The sequence below is a fragment of the Schistosoma mansoni genome, chromosome 1 (assembly GCF_000237925.1).
Source record: "Schistosoma mansoni strain Puerto Rico chromosome 1, complete genome".
NCBI classification, from domain to species: domain Eukaryota; kingdom Metazoa; phylum Platyhelminthes; class Trematoda; order Strigeidida; family Schistosomatidae; genus Schistosoma; species Schistosoma mansoni.
Genome location: NC_031495.1, coordinates 36,469,049 through 36,492,748, shown reverse-complemented (window position 1 = coordinate 36,492,748; position 23,700 = coordinate 36,469,049). Strand labels below are relative to the sequence as shown.

The 23,700-nt window shown below is 41.0% G+C and overlaps 1 protein-coding gene across 2 annotated transcripts in view; it reads right to left on the bottom strand.

Moving 5' to 3' along the window:
• Window positions 1-22,773, bottom strand: part of Smp_158450.1 (kelch-like protein) — a gene marked incomplete at its 3' end in the record, with an annotated part of 37,144 nt that extends 14,371 nt beyond the window's left edge. Inside the window, exons 1-7 of one of the 2 annotated variants that reach the window (XM_018794266.1) lie at window positions 22,700-22,773; window positions 22,498-22,650; window positions 11,780-11,943; window positions 10,342-10,713; window positions 5,959-6,108; window positions 4,066-4,287; window positions 2,683-2,875 (exon numbers count right to left, since the gene is read on the bottom strand). In XM_018794266.1, the coding sequence (XP_018648695.1) occupies window positions 2,683-2,875; window positions 4,066-4,287; window positions 5,959-6,108; window positions 10,342-10,713; window positions 11,780-11,943; window positions 22,498-22,558 (1,162 nt within the window). In that variant the 5' untranslated portion in view covers window positions 22,559-22,650; window positions 22,700-22,773. Of the gene's footprint in view, window positions 1-2,682; window positions 2,876-4,065; window positions 4,288-5,958; window positions 6,109-6,811; window positions 6,897-10,341; window positions 10,714-11,779; window positions 11,944-22,497; window positions 22,651-22,699 lie in introns of those variants that run through there. The other variant, XM_018794267.1, reaches the window with a different exon arrangement.
• Window positions 22,774-23,700: the final 927 nt, after the last annotated feature.

Here is a 23,700-nt window from a genome sequence, read left to right as displayed (position 1 = left end):
AAGTATGGGAGCAAGCAACCTTATCTGACTCCGGTCCTTACTTGGAATGCATCTGTCAGCTGTCCTCTATGCACGACCTTGCACTGTAGTCCATCGTGCGGATTCCGGATGACGTTGACGATCTTCTCAGGCACACTATAGTGTCGAAGTTTCTATAAGGTCCTCCTGTTTACAATGTCAGACGCCTCATAATCAATGAAGTTGACGTATAGTGATGAGTTCCACTCAACTGATTGTTCAACGATGATCCGTAGTGCCGCAATGTGGTATGTGCCCGACCGGTTCTTATGGAATCCAGGCTGTTGATCTCAAAGGTGGGTGACTAATGAGTCATTCATTCGGTTCAGCAACACTCTGTTGAAAACGTTTCCTGGCACTGTCAGTAGTGTGATGCCTCTGTAGTTTTCACATTTGCTCAGATCTTTCTTTGGTAACTTGATGGGGTGTCCTACTTTCTACTCCATCGGCACCTGTTCCTCCTCTCACATCTTCCTGAATAGAACGTAAATCATACTTTCACTTCTATGTCTGACTTTAGAGCTTCCGGCGGTATATTTTCAGGTCCTGATGCTTTCCCAGTCCTGTTTGTCTGATGGCCATCCTGATTTCTTCCGTCGTTGGTGGAGTGACAGCTATAAGAAGGTCTGCGTGTGCGGCTTCGATATCCGGTGGAGCTCCTCCATCCAAGAGTTCCTCCAAATACCCTACCTAGATGTTCCTCTGTTCTTGAATCTACATGATTGTCTTTCCTTCTTTGTCCCTGACCGGTAGCTCTCTGGTTTACTACATTTCCCTGCTAGTTTCCTTGTTGTGTCATATAGCAGTCTCAAATTTCCTTCTCTTGAAGCTTCTTCCGTTTTTGGCTCTAATGCTCTTCTTTACTTGCTCGTTTTACTTCTGTGTATCCAGTTTGTGCCTTGACCTTCTCTATTCTTATTCCACTGTTGTTAGTTGCTGTCTTTTTGTTCTTCCTTTCTTAAACCTTGTACAGGGTTTCCATAGAGACCCATTTCTTATGATGATTCTTACGGCCCAGAACCTCCTGACACGTTAAAATTAGTGCTTCTTTGATCCTTTTCCAGTTGTCTTCCATCGTAGTTTCTTGTTATTTCAGTAGATCCTGTAAAGCTTGGAACCTGTTGTTGAGAGTTATCTTGAATTTGTTGAGCTTGTCAGTATCTCGAAGGAAGGCCTGTATTGAACCCTTGTATTGCTGTTTGTCCAGTTGTCCAGTGTTTCTTCAGCTTCAATTTCATTTTGGCCACAACCAGGTGGTGATCTGAAGCTATGTCACCTCCTCTCTCTCCTGGTTCTCACGTCTTCCATTGACCTTCTGAATTTTTTATTGATACAAATATGATCTATCTGGTTCTCTGTGGTGTGATCCGGTGAGACCCATGTAGCTTTGTGTATGCGTTTGTATGGGAATATTGTGCCGCTTATAACCAATTTGCTGAATGCACATAGGTTTGCAAATCTCTCACCACTTTTGTTTCTCTCTTCCAGTTCATGTCGTCCTATGATATCTTCATATACGGTGTTGTCCATTCCGACTTTGGAGTTTAGGTCTCCCATCATGATGGCGAGTCCTTTTTCTGGGCACTTTGCTATGATTGATTGCAGTCTCCCGTAGAACTGATCTTTATTGTCGTCGTTGCTATCATTGGTGGGTGCATAAAATTGGATAACATTCATCGTGATTCCCTCTTTCCTTGTTTCCAAGGATGCTTTGATGATTCTGGATCTGTGAGATTCCTATCCTATAAGTGCATTTCGTACTTTTCTGGACAGCATCAGGGCAACTCCCTGAGTGCGTGGAGCATTTTCTCCTTCGTGACCGGAGTACAGCAGCGTCTCTCCCGTACTTAGCCTTTGTTGTCCAGCTTGTATCCAATGGGTTTCGCTGATTCCGAGTACTGTCAATTTGTATCTCCTCATTTCCGTTGCTATTTGACTTGTTCTCCCACATTATCCGGACGATCCATGTACCTATAGAAATTGGTTTTCTGGTTGTTAGAAGGGCCACAGACCTGATGACTTCCGAAGAATCTCGGCTTTCATTATGAGGCGTCATAATTTTTCCTTCAACTCGCAGGGCAGAGTTTAAATGGTTTAATTTGTTTATTCTGGTTGGCGTTGTTTTAGCAAGGTTGTTTTCTACGGGATGGGGTTGCTAACCCTATGCCCAACCCTTTTCCTTTACATGGGCTTGGGACCAGCAGTAACCCGAGAAGGGCTACAGGCGGATTTATGGGGGATTTACCCCATACAAAATGAAATGAATTCAGTTCGTCCCACAACGTTCGTCGTTATTGGCTCACATAAATTCACCATGAAAACCAATTGTGTGAAATAAATTCGGTTGACTTTAAAAAAGTGGTTGGATTTGCAGAAGTTTCGGTGATTGAAACTAAAATCTCGGAATTTTTTTCAATTTTAACCGCTGGGATTATGTCTTCTATAAAGTGACCTCCACCCTAGCTATTAAGAGAGTATTAATTCAAATTCAGACGAACACTTTTAAAAATTCATCTGACATTGAGGAAGTGAAATAAAATTTATAATCTGAATAGTGGTAAAGCTCAAACTCAGCAATAATGTAAAAAGCATCAATAACAAACTTGTAATATAATTACACCTGAATTATCGAGAGACGAATTATTTTCATACTTTAATACCTACCTTTATTTGTACAAGCAGCAGATAGACCTCTTTTATAGTGCATTGGAGTAAGTAAACGCCAACCTTCTTCTCTCTGAGCAATATCAAGGGAGTATACGGTATTTAGTCTTTCATTTCCATCAAAACCACCAATGACGTAGACACATGTACCCAGTGAACATGCTGCTACATAGCGGTAACTTATCGGTAAATCCTAAAAAAAATGTGGTTTATTAAAAACATGTATGCTTTTCACATGAAGTGCAGGGCTTGTTGGACGATGAACTTTAGACCAACCTATTTCCACCTTAATTTGAACAAAACGATACACAAGCCATCACAAAGTCACTGTGCTATTTATTTTTGGATTGGTAAACAAAATAATTTTCGAAATGAAGCTACTTTGTTAAGTTTAGTAATCATAGATTAGCTACTAGCACCACTACTTTATCCCTTGTTAGCTACAGAAATATAGAAACGAAGGGAGTTCGGGACTATAAAATGCTGTAAATGATCAATTATGAGGGCTCAAGTGTTTTGACTCCTTTTTCACTGAAACATAACTCCTGCAGGTTTATGATGTCGAATAGTTGGAATTGAGACCAAAACGTGAAATTAAGACAGTCAACCTATCAAAGGAATGATACTTTATACCTGCGCATAGTAGTAACTTTATGCACGACAATAAGTCACCATTTGAGAATAACAGCAAGGATACATTTTAGAGTAAGAAAAAATCCGGTCCTTTTAACCTAAGAGAGCGAGTAATTTAAATATCAAAATTTGAAAAGTAATGTAAAATCATTAACTCAGAGTTCAGTATGCGAACGTTGAAGTAGTAAGTGAGTTGCATATAAACTTAGCTTGGTTTGCAATTTGCAAATAAGTATCAAGAAAAACTCAAAATCGTTAAGATTTTAGATAATCTGATAGACAAACTAATTTTTTAAAGACTACGCATTCTTAGCTATCAGCTATTATCACCAGCGAATGAGAGGAGTGACCATTTTTGAAATTTTAGTTCTCAAGTTGAGATATTTGTTTATATAAGTTCTAGGTTACTGTACATCTTTTCAGTGAGAGTGAATAAGCCTTCAACCAAAAAAGACTATAGCCATTACATACAATGCATAAAAAGATCTGGAATGCTAGTCATGCAAATAAAAAAATCAACAGATAATCAGGAAACAAATTATATAAGAAAATAGATTAAGCACCTGATAAAACACTGGACTTTAAGATTTAAAAGTTCAAAGAGTGTGAAAACCTGATAACATAAAAACAATAATAAAATGAAAGCAAGTGAAAGTAGAGTCGAGTTGAACTGACTCGAAACAATTTACAGTAAGAAATAAAAGATATATAAATCGATACACCTTGATAATGATATATATTTGAACTCACAGGTAACTCATTCCACTCTAAGGTTCGTGGGTTAAACATTTCAACGGAATCGGAAGGGTCTTGATCAGAACCGAAGCCACCAATAACAACTAAGTACTCATTGCCACCGTCACGCTGACGAAATCTTCGATCACGCATTTCATGGCGTAAATCTGGACGTAAATGAAACCGTTTAGCATCATCTACCAAATCCCGACACTCGAGAGATTGTCGAATAAGACGCTAAAATTTGGAAATTGTGAACTGATTTATAGATAAAGATTATGTTGTAACATAACCGCTTTCATTAGTCATAACCAACGTACAATATAGAACAAATGTTAGTTGTAGATACATATCACATTAGCCCGAGACGAAATTAACAAGATAAATATACGGGAAACGAAATAATGATGAGAAAGGCTAAACATTGCAAGTTTAGTTTGAAAACACAGGACGAAAAGGTATGTATGAATGAATAATATGAACGAAAATCCAGAGGAAGCGAATGCATCTGAGCTAGTGTTAACAATTCTACGGGATTTCACTCAAAGTCTCCATCCGTTGACCACATAAATCCTAATTAAGTAGTTGCACATGTCAAAATAGCTCAGACCAACATATGACGGCCTCGTGGACTGATGACACGATTTGACTGCCCCTAACTTTCTTCACCCTACCCAACAATCCATATAGTAGTGGAGGACATTTGGAAAATCGTAACACACGTCCCAAACAACCCAGTTGATGAAGATTCATGGCCCCATTAACCTATTAGAGATCTCTATCTTACCCTACGCCTAACCTCAGCACTTCCTAGTTGGTGTTACGAAGACAATTATTACCTAAAACTAGCAATCTACGAATCCCCTCTACTTTTAAAGGTCACACTTCAAACTGATGGCAGACATAAATCTCACCTACGCCATCAGTGACACAAGTTGCCAAATACTACATGAGCTTTTGGAATCGGTGCCTAGATTTTATCAGAAACCAACTCAATAGGGCTAATGAGATTTCCAAGACAAGTGAGGTGATTAACGCACTCAACTACTTTACTGTTTATGATAAGTCTATGCAATGATGCAGGCCAATCCTGAAGAGTCATTTCGCGTTTACAGGGATAGAAATGTTGGGGTGATCCAGAAAATTTCTCGCAATAGACAAGAAATGCTCAGGAAATACATTAACAAGCATTTCATCCAATCAGCGTTGACTAGAAGTTTTGCTAGAAACATCACGAAAGTGAAAAGTTACATGTAGAGTTTTTGATTGGGTGATTACTGCACTGCTACTATGTTTAGTAGCATTCCAGAACTTTCAGGAAAACCCGAGGACTACTAAAATACTCTAAAAACCCGATATTTTCTGTACATAAATTGACCTTTGAAGTAAAGTGCTTCTCACATATTTTACGCCTTTTTTCTCGTGTTCAAGTGGCTGTGTAGATTTAGCTTGGGGGTTACGAGACTAGCTTAGGATCCGAGTATAGCGTTCACTTAGCAAGACTTATCAAGAAACATATCTGTATTTCTAGAGAATAGAAGTTGTCTTTAGGATAGATAGATTACACCTCAATACTAAGCTTTTTATTCACAATACAGTACAGTAGCACCGCTTTAAATACCATAATTATTGATCGCGGTATTTAATGGTAAATTTAAAACTGCATGTCTGCACTCTAAGTTAAACATTTAACAAAACTGACGACCAGAACAAGAGTCCATATAGACTAAAGATCGGTGATAAAACCCTAAGTAAACCCAATAACAGTTCAATTATAGTAAAGTAAAGAAAAAAACAACACGCTAATCTAAATAACAAACGCCAACTGGTTGATAGATAAACCAAATAAACATTAAGCGTAAAATGTAAAAAAAAACTGTTTAGTCAATATTATGTAAACCTACTTACATCTTTATCCACAACATCTGTGAGGAATCGAACTGACATAACTGAAAGACGAATGTTCCGAAGCAAAGAAGGAAGATTCGCGACCCTTTCAATGGGTTGATGATACACCCAGCGCATAACAGCGTTATATACAGATTCTTCATTGTCAATCTGAAAAAATTGCATTGATAATCATAAGCCAGTACATTTATATACGGAAAACTGGAAAGACAAATATTGGTAGGGATCCCAAACAAGTTAGTTAAACATTTTACTACTACAGTTTCCCTCTCGCAATATCAAATTAGTTTTTAAAGAGAGTGAGAACGAAGATTGGTGTAGAATAATATGAATTCATTTTATTTCGTTAGGTTCTCATCAGCTGCTTACAAAACCTATGGTATTTAAAACCAACTTCATTACAGATATTGACATGCCTATAAATGCGAGAGTGATTGGAGATGAATATGTGTATCATGATGTAGTGAAGATTCCGATAGAGTGCATTATTACCAATAATCCTTTTTCAGTTGTTTCATTACACAATCATCTAATGTTTGTTAACTCCATAAGTTCTAATCATTGTTTTAGTGCTCTGGAACTTTCCCTCCCAAATTTTATTTACCCGAAACAAAATTTTTATGACATTAACTCTATCGGAATCTTCACTACATCATGATACACATATTCATCTCCAATCACTCTCGCATTTATAGGCATGTCAATATCTGTAATGAAGTTGATTTTAAATACCATAGGTTTTGCAAGCAGCTGATGAGAACCTAACGAAATAAAATGAATTCATATTATTCTACACCAATCTTCGTTCTTGCTCTATTTAAGATAATAAAGAGAACTACGTGCATTTACTTACTTTACTTACGCCTGTTACTCCCAATGGAGCATAGGCCGCCGACCAGCATTCTCCAACCCACTCTGTCCTGGGCCTTCTTTTCTAGTTTTATCCAGTTCTTGTTCATTCTTCTCATGTCTGTCTCTATTTCTCGGCGTAATGTGTTCTTTGGTCTTCCTCTTCTCTTTTGACCTTCAGGATTCCGTGTGAGGGCTTGTCTTGTGACACAATTGGGTGATTTCCTCAAAGTGTGCCCAATCCACTTCCAGCGCTTCTTCCTCATTTCTCCCTCCGCTGGATGGAATCTGGTTTGTTGTCTCCCACAGTAACTTGTTGCTGATAGTGTCTGGCCATCGGATCCGAAGTATCTTGCGTAGACAGCTGTTGATAAACACTTGTATCTTCTGGATAATGGCTTTCGTAGTTCTCCACGTCTCCGCCCCATACAGTAGGACTGTCTTCACATTTGTATTGAAAATTCTAACCTTGGTGTTGGTTGACAATTGTTTTGAGTTACAGATGTTCTTCAGTTGCAGATATGCTGCTCTTGCTTTGCCGATCCTTGCCCTCACATTTGCATCTGATCCACCGTGTTCATCAATGATGCTGCTCAGATATGTAAAGGTTTCCACATCCTCCAAAGCTTCTCCGTCAAGTGTAATTGGATTGGTGCATATTGTATTGTATCGGAGAGTCTTGCTTTTTACTTTGTTTATATTGAGACCTACTGCTGCTGAGGCTGCTGCTACACTGGTCGTTTTCTCCTGCATTTGTTGTTGCGTTTGTGATAGAAGAGCCAGATCATCCGCGAAGTCTAAATCGTCAAGCTGCATCCTGCCTGTCCACTTTATCCCGTGATTCCCTCCAGTTGTTGACGTCTTCATGATCCAGTCGATCACCAGGAGAAAGAGAAAGGGTGAGAGTAAGCAACCTTGCCTAACACCGGTCTTTACTTCAAACGAGTCGGTGAGTTGTCCTCCGTGGACGATTTGGCAGTTTAGTCCATCATAGGAGTTCCGTATGATATTGACTATCTTCTCAGGCACGCCGTAGTGTCGAAGAAGCCTCCATAGTGTTGTCCTGTCCACGCTATCAAATGCCTTCTTGTAGTCAATGAAGTTGATGTAGAGTGATGAATTCCATTCGATTGATTGTTCCACAATGATACGTAGAGTTGCGATTTGATCTGTGCACGATCTATCCTTACGAAATCCAGCTTGTTGATCTCGAAGTTGGGCGTCCACGGAATCCTTCATCCTGTTTAACAATACTCTGTTGAAGACTTTTCCTGGTATTGAGAGAAGAGTTATGCCCCTGTAGTTATCGCACTTGTTGAGATCGCCTTTCTTTGGTATCTTGATCAGAAGCCCTTTTTTCTAGTCTATTGGTACTTGTTCTTTGTCCCAAATCTTACTGAAGAGGATGTGGAGTATCTTGACAGTTGCTGTTACATTTGCTTTCAGTGCCTCTGCCGGAATGTTGTCTGGTCCCGCTGCTTTGCCGCTCTTGATTTGTCTAATGGCCATGCTGATCTCCTCAATTGTTGGTGGGCCAACATCGATTGGGAGGTCTGTGGGTGCTGCTTCGATGTTGGGTGGGTTCAGTGGAGCTGGTCGATTCAAGAGTTCTTTGAAGTGTTCTACCCACCTGTTTCGTTGTTTTTCAATGTCGGTGATTACTTTGCCTTCCTTGCTTTTCACTGGTCTTTCTGGCTTACGGTGATTTCCAGCAAGTTTCTTGGTTGTATCATACAGTTGTCTCATGTTTCCCTCTCTTGCAGCCTTTTCCGCTGTCATTGCTAAATCTTCCACATATTTACGTTTGTCGGTTCTGATGCTCCTCTTCACGTGCTTGTTTGGCTCTATGTATTCGGCTTGTGCCTTGGCTTTTTCTACTCTTGTTCGGCTGATATTGATTGCTGCCTTCTTGTTCCTCCTTTCTTCAATCTTATCCAGTGTACCAACAGTGATCCATTCCTTGTGGTGGTGCTTCTTTTGGCCCAGAACCTCCTGACATGTTGAAACGATTGCCTCTTTGATACCTTTCCAGTTGCTCTCCATGGTAGTTGAACTACGTGCATGAAATACCAAATTGGTGTTTTTATTACTAGAAAATTATCCTGATACTACATAAGATTCTAAAACATCATCAAAAATAGCTGATCAATGGTGATTCGACATTATTGTTGGACAGTGGATGAGCATTTTTTCGAATTCAACATTAAAATGAAAATTAGGAGGCCCTGAAATTCCCTGATATGGCCGAGAATGGTGAGAGTCAGCTCTCTCTCTCTCTCTCTCAAAATGCTGTCACATGGCCATGTGCATACAACCAATACGAAAGAAGTCCTACTCACCGCCTTCTCGTGGAGGCGTGTTCTGTACGAAATTGAGAGGACGAAAAGCGAATGTCCAGAGCCTTAATCGGGTTGGTGGGCTCGAAAGGTTTACGTAGGGGAGTTGGAAAACCCTGATTCCAAACCAATGGTGCACATGGGCTCCAGTATCTTGAGGGAAGAAAAGGCATATGAACCTATTGTTGGTCACCGGCTACCATGGGAGTGCATCTCCTAAAGTTGTTCCACTGCCTTGTCTATCAAACCTTTAGGTCAAAGGCTCGGGGAGTGGTCTCCTGAGAAAACCACTTGCTTTGGTCTGGGCACGCAATATTATCATAGCCCTGACACAAACCAATGATAACTGCTACTGTCCTCATTGTTATTGTGCGCCGCATATATATATATATATATGGTACATTTTTGTACCAATTTTTATATGTTCAAATAAATAAGTAAAGGAAGAATTCCGAAATAAGCTAATAACTGGACAAAATGGAAGTAAAATAATTAAAAAGTGGGTCACTTATAAAGTCCCTGGAATTATATCGGTCCAGTAAAAGCCATAATGGGAATCAAATCCAACGTTAGATTTATGTAAAGTGGTTTACTATTAATAAAATAAATAACAGTAACTGGAAAGTTAGCTAGGTTTGACTTCTGATCATGCTGCACTAAAATGAACCAAACGACTTTGTAAAGTACAATTATTTTCCAAGTGTCTGACTATTAGTAGTGACACACCATACTGATATGTTAATGATGACATTTCAGAACAGTAATAAATGAAAACGAGCCAAAATATAAGTCCCGTGAAAATCAATTCAAAACCGTCAGTGTACAACTTATTTGAAGTTCTAGTAAATAATGCTGCCTTTTCACGCTTATCGTAATAGATTGAGTAAGATAATAAAGCTACGGCACAAAGCCTCTATATATGTGCAGACCAATACTTACATAATCATATTTGATATTAAACAGATTGGTCCAAACACACTATTACTTAAAAGATAGCCTAAAAACAGTAAATAATTATGATGGTAACTCATCTAATGAGGAAATGTTTAACTTGGTACATTAAAAGTCCAGACACGTCAAACAAACTTCAGGATAATATACGAAGATGATAGTCTAAAATGAACGAGATCTCAAATTCCCCAATAAGCGAGATTAAAATTAAGTATTCAAAGTCCATCTAATTTGCTTGGTTGCTTACATGTAAATCTTCTCTTGTAATAAGATCAAGCAATTCCTCAGGTGTGAGGCATACGAATTCCTCAGATTCAACAACTGACTCAAAATTACAAGCTGCAAAGTTTCGTGTAAACTTTTCTAATTCCACACAGTTATGCAGTTCAGCAAATCGTCTGATGCCAAGAACATTCGTAGAATCTACTTCCGTCAAGAGAAAATTAGAGCAAGCAACTTTAACACCCTCCATCTGAACAAGACTTGCTGCTGGAAGTAGATCTTGGACATTAGCCATGCTTACACGAACTTGACCAGTGTACACATAATCGAGAAGTGTATCCATTATTTCAGGAGTAATTGACTTGAGTTCAACTTCCAACTGTGCTGATTCAGCCATCTGATAATAAATAACATATAATAAATGCATATATATAAGCTAAATAAAGGGGTACATGCATAATACAAAACTTTGTCGAAAAACCATGACAGTAATTCAAAACTAGGTTTAGTACCAGGAATATGTCAGGAACAACTTAATGAAGGATTAAGAATCAAGTTTAACATTTTCCACCTCGTCAAACTTACTGACAAATCAAATCCGAAAGGCTAGTAATTATTTGAAACTTCTGCATAGGATTATTACCTAGGAATAGGCGCTAACATAGCAAACCAATTCGAAAGCACAGAATTCGATAATTGGAGTGAGGGCGAATAATGAAGACAATGAGTCTGAAACAGTAACCCTGAACATGTTCGTATACCCAGCTTTGAATCAAACCTTTTGTGTGGATTGGTTAGGGATAGTATTCGATTGAATAAGCCGAAGATGAAGAGTGATTTAAATTTGTAGTCTGATGTTTGAAAGTCGAGTGCTTTAGCAAGCAAGCCACTTCTCTACTGATGACAAACATCTACTAGAACTCAATTAACAAATTAAATGATCACGTGATAAGCAAAACGAAACAATCACAACACTAAGTTAAAGGGAGAGATCACAAATATTATTTGATACATAACATTTAGGGTGGATGTAACTAATCCGTAGATATTCAAACATTTCTATTGTGAGTGAAAAGTATAAGCCAGAACTGTAAAGTAGTTATTAAGGATAACTTTGAAAACCACGATAATTCTATAATACACAAAAATTCATTTTTTCTGTTTACTTTGTGTCTTTTTAAACTCCTCGAACGTACTCACTTCTTTACCATTATTAAATGACATCGACAAATAAGAAGTATGCAAAAATGCTCAAACTCATTATTTAGAAGAGGATAAAGAATGAACTATATATATATATATATATATATATATATATATATATATATATATATATATATTTCTCTTAAAAACGAAATATCCAAAACACTTCGCAACTCCAGTAAGTTTTACCAATAATCATAGAAATATGTAAAATGAACAGTTGGTTGAAATAAACTAAATACATTCAGGAATAAGCTTACCCCACTTGAAAACATGGCGTCGAAATAGTCGCTGGAAGCTGCCAAAACTACCCGGTGAGCTAAAAATTCTCTGCTTTCTGCTTTGATAACTACATCACAGAGCTGCCCCTCCTTACGAAATGCATTCATCTTTTTGAACGCCGTTACTGAGTAGTAGTCCGTACCTTGAAAAAAGCAACAAAACAAAATAATTCTAGATGAACGAGGAGACGGTAGACATAAGATATTAAATACAATTCAACCCCAGGAACCAACGTTCATTCCCCAGTTTAACACATTTAATTATTTTGGAAATGAATGTGGATGGTAATACGAATTATAAAATACTGAAAGACATTCATTTATACTGCAAATAAATGAACACTACACACACAAGATGTTTCACATGGAAAATTGCCAGCAACCAGCACCTATGTAAAAAAGGTAAAGTAGACCTAAAATAAGGCAAAGGAATACATGTAACCAGGATGATATACAACGAACTTAGAATGTGTCGAGAGAACATTTGATTATGAATAATCGTTGGAAACCATTTATCTATTTCTTTATTTAAACACAAACACTGGCACAAGGGGATACCAAATACATACACGCTTCACTTCGTCATTCGACTTGCGTGAGGGCCGGAGTACTGCCCGAACATCCAAACCGAACAAGGTGGTTCTCTTAGGGGGCCACTCCCCGAGCCTTTGACCTAAAGGTTTGATAGACAAGGCAGTGGAACAACTTTAGGAGATGCACTCCCATGGTAGCCGGTGACCAACAATAGGTTCATATGCCTTTTCTTCCCTCAAGATACTGGAGCCCATGTGCACCATTGGTTTGGAATCAGGGTTTTCCAACTCCCCTACGTAAACCTTTCGAGCCCACCAACCCGATTAAGGCTCTGGACATTCGCTTTTCGTCCTCTCAATTTCGTACAGAACACGCCTCCACGAGAAGGCGGTGAGTAGGACTTCTTTCGTATTGGTTGTATGCACATGGCCATGTGACAGCATTTTGAGAGAGAGAGAGAGAGAGCTGACTCTCACCATTCTCGGCCATACCAGGGAATCTGAGGGGTACATGTTTGAGATACTACATTAAACTTAAATCCTCAGATTGTCGAGAATTCTCAATTGCGTTATGACATTTCACTTAAGGTTCATACTTTATTTGGAAGTTCATTGCAGTTCATCGAATCATCAGGTGCCCAAAAGCTCCCGACCGTTGCTGCTACTTTGACGTGATGGCCGGGCTCGCCTATCGTGATGAACCAATCGAGCTATATTGGCTGGAACGACTGTTCCTCAAGGTCCTACCACGCCCAACACGTTGGTTGAAGAGCGGTAAGACCAAAAGTAGCAAACCCAAGCTCCGAAGGCGAAGTCGTACTGCTGATGGTACAGAGGTGTGACGGCAGTAAGGTGTTTCCTCCAGACGAACAGCATAACATCGATGCTGCCTTCCCACAACGAGGGGTGAGGTTAGAAAAAGTCGACCCCAAAAATGCACACCTCGCCTTATTCCACGGATATCTGTCTCCAGCGGTAAGGGCTAACACTAAAATTACTCATAAAAAGGTCGTGTGTGACCGACCTCAAGCAGTTGTCCCTTGGGCACTGCGGTCACGCTCTCAGGTCACTGAGACCACTTCTAATCCAATTTCCTTTTCAGGTACCTCTAGAAGAACCCTTTCACGGTGTGGGCAACCGAGAGGTGAAAACCGCCCTGATACCTCTAACATCACTCAAGATCACTGTATTCATAATCAATCTCCTTCTTCAATTCCTATTATTCCTCCCACCTCGACTTTCAACACCAAACCTTCTCTTTCGGCTTCCTCCTCAAGTGTCACCATAGCCAACGATTCTAGTGCGCGAAACGCCGTCCCACATCTACAGAAACCTCGCTCCAAACTACACATTGAAGCTTTCAACATACTCACCCTATGTCTAATCGGCCAACAGGCCTCCTTGACTAAAACCCTAGAATCTCGTACTATTGATGTATGCTGTGTCTTCGAAACACGCATACAGGATTCTAGTGTGGTCATTCACTTGACCTCACCTCGCCAAAATGGAGAGCCGACGAGATACACCCTCCGTGTATCTGGCGACCCTATGGCTAGATTTCGTGAACTTTCAGATGTGGGCATAGCACTTAGTGCGAGAGCAGAACAAACACTATTAGAATGGATCCCCATTAACAGTCGCCTATGTGCTGTTTGGCTAAACGGCTCCGTAAGAACTCGGAAGTATAGGGACACACGTAGTTGCCTTTTCGTCGTTTCTGCCTACGCTCCCACTGACTGCAGCCCGGATAAAGTGAAAGACGAATTTTACAGAAAGCTCTCTCAACTTCTTCAAAAAGCTAAACGCTCAGACATTGTACTCGTAGCAGGTGACTTTAATGCCCAGGTAGGTAGCTTAAATCAAACAGAAAGACATTTAGGTGGGTATTGTAGTATCCAGACTCAGCGAACACATAACGGTGATCGTCTGTTGCAACTATGCTCAGACAATCGTTTATTTTTAGCAAACACTAACTTTAAACATAAGGTGAGACATCGTCTAACATGGCGATAACCTGCACCAAACCAACGATGGACTCAAATAGACCATATTGCCATCAGCCATCGTCGGAGAGGCTCGATAGAAGATTGTCGCTCGTATTGGAATACTGGTTTAGACTCTGATCATGCTTTAATACGAGCACGCATTTGTCTGCGCCTCACTGGACGCAGGAAAACTATACTAAGAAGACCCATTAGAATTGAAATCAGTGACGAGAAATACAAAAGTAAGTTCCAGGAACAACTGAGGTCACACTTAGGTAATTCTGAGAACGAGACTGAACCAGATGTCGCTAGGAAAGATATACGAACAACTTTGGAAACAGCAGTAACATATATTAGTAATTTAAACCAAAGGGTTACAAAACAACAATGGATTTCTTCTAAGTCTATTGCACTGATGGATTCTCGTAAACTCATCCCATCAGGCTCTGAACAAGATGAAGAACGAAAACAAATCAGATCTAGGTTAACCAAAAGTCTACGGAACGAACGTGGGCAGTGGTGAGCAATGAAAGTAAAAGAAATGGAAAAGACAGTGGCTGTAGGCAACACCAGACAACTCTTCAGACTAATAAAAGAAACCGGAATTAAGAAGTCAATTGTAGGCGAGACAATCTCGGAAAAGATGAAACTTATCTGCTCTCAGCCCAGGCGTTTAGAACGATGGGCGGAACACTTTAATGAGTGGTTCAGCTGGCCTTCAGCTAATCTACAACTATCCACTATTCCCAAACAACCTGAATCGAACATCGAAGTAGGTCCCTCGACTCTAGTTGAAGTTCAAAAGGTTATAGCTAATCTGGAACGAGGAAGAAAAGCTGGTTCAGATGGGTTGGCTCCAGAGGTCTTTATATATGGTGGTCCAATTTTAACGACTAGGTTGACTAGTATTTTAGTTAAAATCTGGGAACTGATTGTAATCTCATTTGACTGGTTGCAATCACTGATTGTCCCAATATATAGAAAGGGGTCAAAATCATCCTGCGATAACCATAGAGAGATTAATTCGACTAACGTAGCATCTAAAATACTAGCCTCAACAATTATCGGACTTCTGACAAAGACTGCAAACACGAGAAAATCAGGCTGGCTTCAAACACGGTCGTGGCTGTATCGACCACATATTCACCATTTGTCAGGTTTTAGAACATAGGCATGCTTATCGGAGTCCGACAATGATAGTTTTTCTTGACTTGAAAGCAGCATTTGACTCTGTAGACCGAGAAGCTCTGTGACAGTGTCTGTCATTGAAAGGTGTACCTCAGAAGTACATAAACCTCTATTCGGACACTACCAGTCGAGTGAGAGCTTATGGCGAACTGTCATCTGATTTTGCAACTTTAAGTGGTGTCCGACAAGGCTGCCCACTATCTCCATTTCTATTTAACTTCATCATAGACCTACTGCTGGGAATAACGCTCTCATCGACTGAATTTTCAGGAATTGATCTCTTAACAGGAGATCCACTTGTCGACTTAGAATACGCAAATGACATAGTCCTGTTTGATGAAGACGCTGATAAAAAGCAGAGTCTTCTGTTAGCACTGAGTAACAATGCCAGGATGTTTGGGATGCGTAACTTGTTACTCCAGGACTGGCCTGCATCAACACCTGAACTAAGGATAGCGAGTGAAGTAGTCGGACGTGTCGACAACTTCACTTATCTTGGAAGTCTGATCAGCCCTAATGAGTTGGTGTCTGACGAAATCTCTGCACAGACTCAGAAAGCTCGTCTAGTTTTCGCCAACTTACTTCACCTATGAAGAAGGCGAGATATCCGTCTATCAATTAAGGGACAAGTATACTGTGCAGCAATTCATTCTGTTCTACTTTACGGCTGTGAAACATGGCCATTAAGAGTAGAAGATACTCGTAGGTTACTAGTATTTGACCACAGATGTCTTAGAAATATTGCTCGCATCTGCTGGGATCACCGGGTAAGTAAATAATAGTGAGGTTAGACACAGAGTATTAGGGAATGATGGTAAAACAGTTGATGAGGTCATGAACCTTAATCGACTGAGATGGTTGGGCCACGTGTTACGTATGCCTAAACACCGATTACCACGACGCGCTATGTTGACTAGTATTGACGATGGTTGAAAGAGTTAGGGCGGCCAAACCATAACGTGGCATCAGTGCTTGAAGTCACTAACTTCTAGTCTGAGCCATGTTGTTAGATGAAGACTACTTGGTTGGGGTCCGTGTGACTATCGTAACCAATGGTTGGAGACACTGGGTAACATGGCCCAGAATCGATCACAATGTTTATTTATTTATTTATTTAAACACATATATATTGGTACAAAAGGGCGCCAGATACATATGCGCCACACAAAATAATGAAAGTAGGAAGAGAAGGGATGAAAAGATAAGGCGGACTGAAATGTACAACCAGAAGACTCTTTCAGTTAAGAAAGTTAGAACCACTCTTTATGTAGAAAGTAAAAGAAGGTTGCAGCAGGATCGCCACTGGCTTCTATTCTGAGCCATATCTGATAACGTCTCTAGCCACTGTGTTGCACCATCTCTCGGACCCCAACCAGGGAGTCGTGAAGGACCAACAGAAGCTAGCCCTTTGCAGCTTTCTTTCATGCCACGACACCATGTCATACACTGACCTCCTCTCCGCTTTTTCCAACCAGTCCCAGAGTCGGCAAATAATGCACGGCGTGGAAGTCTCTGGGACGACATCCGTAAAACATGTCCAAGCCACCGAAGTCGGTGTTTCAAGATGGTGACACCAATTGAATTATCGTCTCGGCGCCCGAACACACGATGCCGAACCTCTGCATTACTAACATGGTGTTGCCACTGTATGTCAGCAATCCTTCAGAGACAACGATGATCGAACACAGAGAGACGTCTAACATCCTCAACTCGGAGAGGCCAGGTTTCACAAGCATAGAGCAAAACTGCTCTCACCGACGCGTTGTAAATCCGACCTTTTACAGCCAGACTAACATCACGAAGGCGCCAAGGATGGCCCAGATTGGCATAAGCCGCTCTGGCTTTCCTTATACGTGCATCAATCTCATCACTCACGCCACCACCAGCACTTATATAGCTACCTAGATACACGAACTTCTCAACTACTTCAATCTGCTCACCATCCAGGGTGAGTACAGGATGAGAATCCTGCCAGTCTTGTAAGAGTACCTTGCACTTGTAGGGTGCAAAGCACATGCCGTACCTGCGGACACTGATTGCCAACTGATTAAGTGCGGATTGCATGCCTTGGGCATTATCGCACAGTAAGACAATATCATCCGCATACTCAAGGTCGAGAAGTCGTTCTCCAGGCAGCAGATCCACACCGCCATTACTTACATCCATCAGAGCTGTTTCCAGGATGTCATCGATGGCAAAGTTGAAGAGGAATGGTGAGATCGGGCAACCCTGCCTAACCCCACTGCTCGAATGAAAAAAGGGAGAAAGTTGGTTGTATGCCCTCACTCTGCCAGAGGTGTTCGTATACAGGGCCTTTAAGATGTTAATGAACTTCTCAGGCACACCCTTCTTCAATAGACAATCCCAGAGAACAGTCCTGTCCAACGAATCGAAGGCAGCCCTGATATCAAGAAACACTACGATTGTTGGCCTGCGATAAGTATGACGGTGTTCTAACATTTGGCGGAGGGTGAAGATGTGATCAATGCATCCTCGACCAGAACGAAAACCAGCCTGCTCCTCGTGAGTCAATCGTTCTCGGGTTTTAAACAACCTACGAAGAATGATAGAAGCCAATAGTTTGGACGCAATCGGAAGTAGACTTATCCCCCGATAGTTGTTACAGGAACAACGTGAACCCTTTTTAAAGATAGGGACGACTATCGACTCATTCCATGATGTTGGAACACTTTCTTGCTCCCAAACCTTTGCAAACAACACAGTCAATTCCTTAGTCAGAAAGTCACCACCATCTTTAAAAAGAGCCGGAGGTAAGTCATCTGGGCCCGGTGATTTGTAACGTTTCAAGAGTTGGAGTTCCTTGCGGACTTCCGCCTCGTTTGGTGGATCAGTCGTCACCGGCCATGGGGGGCAGGACAAACTGGTTGATGTTGCCGGAGCAGCAGGCCAGTTGAACTGCCCTTCGAAAAATTCCGCCCATCATCCAAGATGTCGAGAGATGTTAGTGATTGGCATCCCGTCATCCTCGTAGATTGTTTCACTCACACCAGACTTCTTGCTGCCAGTGGCTCGCATGAGTTGGAAGAGCTTCCGGCAGTTACCAGATGCAGCTGCTGCTTCCATCTCATTAGCACGCTCCGACCACCAGGCTTCTCGGTCCTTACGCAAGCTTTGCCCGATTTCATTACGTAACAGTCTTCGTTTCTGGTCAAACTCACGGTCACCCGGAGTAGACCGACGGGCTTCCATCAGTTGTAAGGAGCCAGAAGAAACCCAGTGCTTGTAAGCGGGACGTTTCGCGAAGCCGCAAGCGGCTTTACTCGCCATTTTCATGGCGTCATACACTTGCAACCAATGCTCATCTATACTTTTCGATGGGATGGTAGCTAGCCTAGAGGCTAGCTCCGCTCGATACTTACTTGCAACAGAAGTTGCAGCCAGTTTACTAACATCGATCCGTTGGTGGTGGTCAATCCTTTGGCCACTGAAAAGTAAGGTGAGATTGGCGCAGACCAGGGCATGATCAGACTCCAGATAGGTACTCCAAAAGGAGCGGCAGTCTTGTACACAACCACGCCAGCGGTAGCTGATCGCGATGTGATCAATCTGAGTCCAGGCTTGAGATGCAGAGGGAGGACGCCAGGTGGCACACCGGCGATGACTGTGCCGGAAGTTAGTGCTAGCCAGAAACAGGTTGTGGTCTGTGCACAGTTGCAGCAAACGGTCCCCGTTATCTGTCCTGCGACCAACAAGTCCCCATCGGCCACCTAAACGACTCTTTTCTGTGCCTAGACGCCCGACCTGAGCATTCAAGTCTCCGGCTAATACTACAATATCTGTCGAACGCGCTTTCTGGAGAAGAACTGTTAACTGGTGGTAAAACTCATCCTTGATTGCATCCGGGCTGCAATCTGTCGGGGCATAGGCGGAGATGACGAAAAGACACCGTTTCTCACGCCGGTTTCTTCTCACTTTGATGGAACTTTCTAATCTAACAGCACATAACCGACTGTTAATGGGGATCCAATCGATTAGTGCTGCCTCAGCTCTAGCGCTTAGTGCAACACCAACGCCTGCAAGACTGGACGAAGATGCCACAGAGTCCCCGGATAAGCGCACGTGAAACAAGCTTTTCGAAGCGACAGATGGAGAACGAATTTGTAGTACTTCACTAGAGTCTTGAATACGGGTCTCGGATAGACAGCAAACATCAACATTAAGACTTTCTAAAGACATAGCCAGCCCCATCTGTTGTCCGATCTGCATTAGTATGCGAACGTTGAAGGAAGCCAGCTTGAATGGCGTACGTGTTTTCAGAAAGACTGCTTCAGTATTCGTAATTGGTGGAAGCATTCACTTTCAACCAGACAGTGACTGGAGATCGTTTAGATAGGACAGAGTTTCCACCATGGGCGAGCTACTGCATAAGTTGGAAAGGAAGGATACACAATTTGGGAATAAAGGGAGTGAAAAAGCGACGTAGTAAATAATAATAATAATAATAATAATAATGGTAATAATAATAATAACAATAATAATGTAAATTGTCTTGCTTCTAATATGAGCGAGAATAGTATCGTCAATAGAATTCATCATTTCATTTATTTGTGTGTGGGCTGTGATACTGCCCAGGTACCCAAACCGAAGCAGGTGGTTTTCTTAGGGGACCACACCCCGAGCCTTTGACCTAAAGGTCTGATCCACAAGGCAGTGGAGCATCGTGAGGAGATGCAGTCCCATGGTAGCCGGTGACCAACAGCAGGTTCATTCGCCATTCGTTCCATCAGGATACTGGAGTCCATGTGCACCATTGGTTTGGAATCAGGGTTTTCCAACTCCCCTAGGTGGATCCTCTATATCCACCAACCCGGTTAAAGCGCCGGACATTCGCTTTTCGTCCTCTCACTTTCGTAAACAACATCCCCTCCACGAGAAGGCAGTGAGTAGGACTTCCCTGGCAGAGGCTATATATTCGCTGGCCATGTGAGAGCATTTCGAGACGGAGAGTGGACTCTCCCCACTCTCGGCCGTACCAGGGCATTTGGGGGCTTATTACGTAATCAGCGCAAGCTTATGACTTGCACTTACCAGGAATTCCTCGTTCACGGGGAATAATTGCAAGCCCCGATCCCAGTCACGACGGTGATGAAACAGTTTGCCCAACCCTTTCGGGTCAGGTTTCCAGACTCGCTGGCACCGTCATTGTAGCGCACGTGTGGCCCCGGACATCTAAGGGCATCATAGACTTGTTATTGCTCAATTTCGTGCGACTTAAGTGTGCCGCTTGTCCCTCTAAGAAGTAAAAACTGGCACCGCACCCGCCGAATCACGACCACACTACTCCATAAAGAAGCAATAGAAGCCGCGCCCTAAACGAGCACAGAGGACCAGTCTACTATTTAGCAGGTTAAAGTCTCGATCGTTATCGGAATTAACCAGACAAATCGCTCCACCAACTAAGAACGGCCATGCACCACCACCCACAATGGCATAGGTGTATACACTCTTTGTCTTCCCTTCAACCTTGAGATTAAAATTTCTTCATATCTTTCTTTCTTCTTGTACTACATCCTTATATATAATCTTTGTTTTATACATTACCACCACTAAATAAACTACTTCTATGAATTCGGTGTTCATCATGTTGTGTTAATAAGGTATGGCGATTTGGACCGATGCATGTGTGCCTGGTCCTACGTTGTAGCTGACTGACCGACTGAATACGATATGGAGTCTAAGTTAGATAATAAAAAATACCTACTTCTGATGCAGACTGTTATATAATACATGATTCAGTACATAGTCAAGGGTGATTGTGCAGCTAGAGAGTATCCTCTCACTCTAACTCCTGACCCTAAATCCTAAGGCAATTTTGTAAACAAAGGGGTAGAAAAGTATCTTATCATTATAGTCGATTTCAGTTCGTGATAAACATTACAGACCTAATTCGTCATCCTATTGCATAAATGTGATCTAACTCCCATTAAAAAAACCTAACTTCTCTCCACTATACTTGATTTCAGCTTTTGACAAAAACTCTATAGGTTTATGATCTCAACTTACAACGCTAGCCCCGTTCCACATCCGTAAACCCAACCTTTTTCCTTTACGCTAATCATTAAGTTGACATATAAAGGGTTATTTATCATATCAAAGCCACTAATTCACAGTAATCTTATTGGAGTTTATTGTTAATTTCCACAAAACTGGGTAGTATCCCCTGATTGACTGATAAGTCGGTATATTGTACTTTTATTAAATGCTTATAGAAAGGCCGTATCAAAACAGGGCGAAGGTGGAAGTTTGAGTAAAATTTCGAATATCTATAGCTAGTTAACTAGACGTATGAAAAGAGGATATTTGGATACAAACTGATCATCTAAATAGGGAACCTAGATTCCAGGTAACAGATGATGAATTCTGAATGACAACAAACCACTAAAGTAACCGACTCTAATTACAGCAGATATCCAAAGGAAAAACTTGGTTATTCTGTGTGATGTAGAGCTTATTCACATGAATTACTAACCCCCAATATATTTCATTTCTTAAATACTGTAACAAAGCAAAGCTTAGGTTTAATAAGAGCTTGAGTGTGTGACTTATTTTTTGCCACATCACCTAATCAATCCTGATAAAATGGATTACATTGTCACTACATATCAATGTTTTGGATGACACAGACATACGTAGAGTTTTGGAGATCTTGATCTCAAGACGGGCTGACCGGTTATAGCTTCGTTAACGCCTTAGAGGGAATATTTATTTTCATTTGGAGAATTGACCCGTGATAGTCCTATAGATTATTTGACCGAAAAAATATGCTGTTTGTACTCATGTGGTATATATAACTGACACATGCGACACCAAAATTGCAGAGGTAAAAATAAACAACCCTTATGTCAAATACTACCAAGAATTATTTGGATGATATTGAGAGTAAAGGGAAAAATTTGTAATCATTTACATGGGAAGCTTGTGAAAAAAGAATGTGCTGATAAGCCACTTTGACTGTAATAAACGGACATACCTTCGTCCATAAGCGAACGCCCATCAGATCTCATGCCTTGCTGTTTTGGTAGGGTACCCATGATATATGGTATTCCAAAACGTCCGAAAACAACGGGTTATGTATAAATGATAGCCTGAGTGCAAAAATACCCAGAATACTGAACCACGAGGTCTTCTATGGCATTTACCAAAAAAGTATTAAAAACAAATTTAAGATCCACTTGTCATTTCTTAGAACGACTGGCTGGTCAGCGATGCTGAAAACATCTAGCGGATACTCCAAGCTTACCGCCTGTGAGATTGAATCAAAGTCCAATACTTTTAATTCAGAGTTTCTCTTGAAATTATCGTTCAAAATATTGTGTGAAACAACTAAATATGAACAATACATAATGAACGTGTTTGAAACGCGAATTAAGTGTTAAGCACATAGTTATATCTGTCTGATATTCAAGTACGTAACTGGACTAAAATCCCCAACATCAATAACTCTGTAAGTCTTCGATATTTGACGTCGACCACGTTCGTTTTAATGAACTTGCCTAACTGAAGATTCTCGGTCATCCTTCCGTATCAAGTCACGTCGAGTTCACCAGTGAAGATACCACAATTATTTGGAGTTCGACAATAACTTAACCAGTAATACATGTAATCAGAACGTGCCAACCCAGTGAAATCAAAAGTCAGAGGCGAGGAGGTTGGAAGATATATTTGATAGATCGTCGGCATATCTAAAAGTAACTTATCTAAACTGGCTATCTTGGTCAACATCAAATGTCGAAGACTGACAGAGCTATTGACTTTGGGGATTTATTTACCGCTACAGATCATTCCCCCTTAGTGAAGTGGTGAAGATCCTACGGCGTGGGCAGTCAGAAATTTAAACCCAACGAATTTGTCGCCGGTATACACTCTTCTGATAGCTTTCTATGTCTAGCAGCGTCCAGTCGACTGTCCTTATTATAAGGAGCCACGTTTTACAATATAATAATGGATAACATCAAACATTTAGATTCATCATAAACTCTGTCTTTTACAGCCATCCTGGCAAAGAAAAACAGAATACGTAAGTGCATGTCCAAACACACTCGTATGCCCGTAAAGACAAAAAAAGGGCGAAAGAAGTCGAATAAACTAATACACCTGCGACAGCGTAAAAGCGATTTTCAAAAATTTATGTTTCTGTTTTTTTAAAAAAAATCAAATATACGCATATTAATAA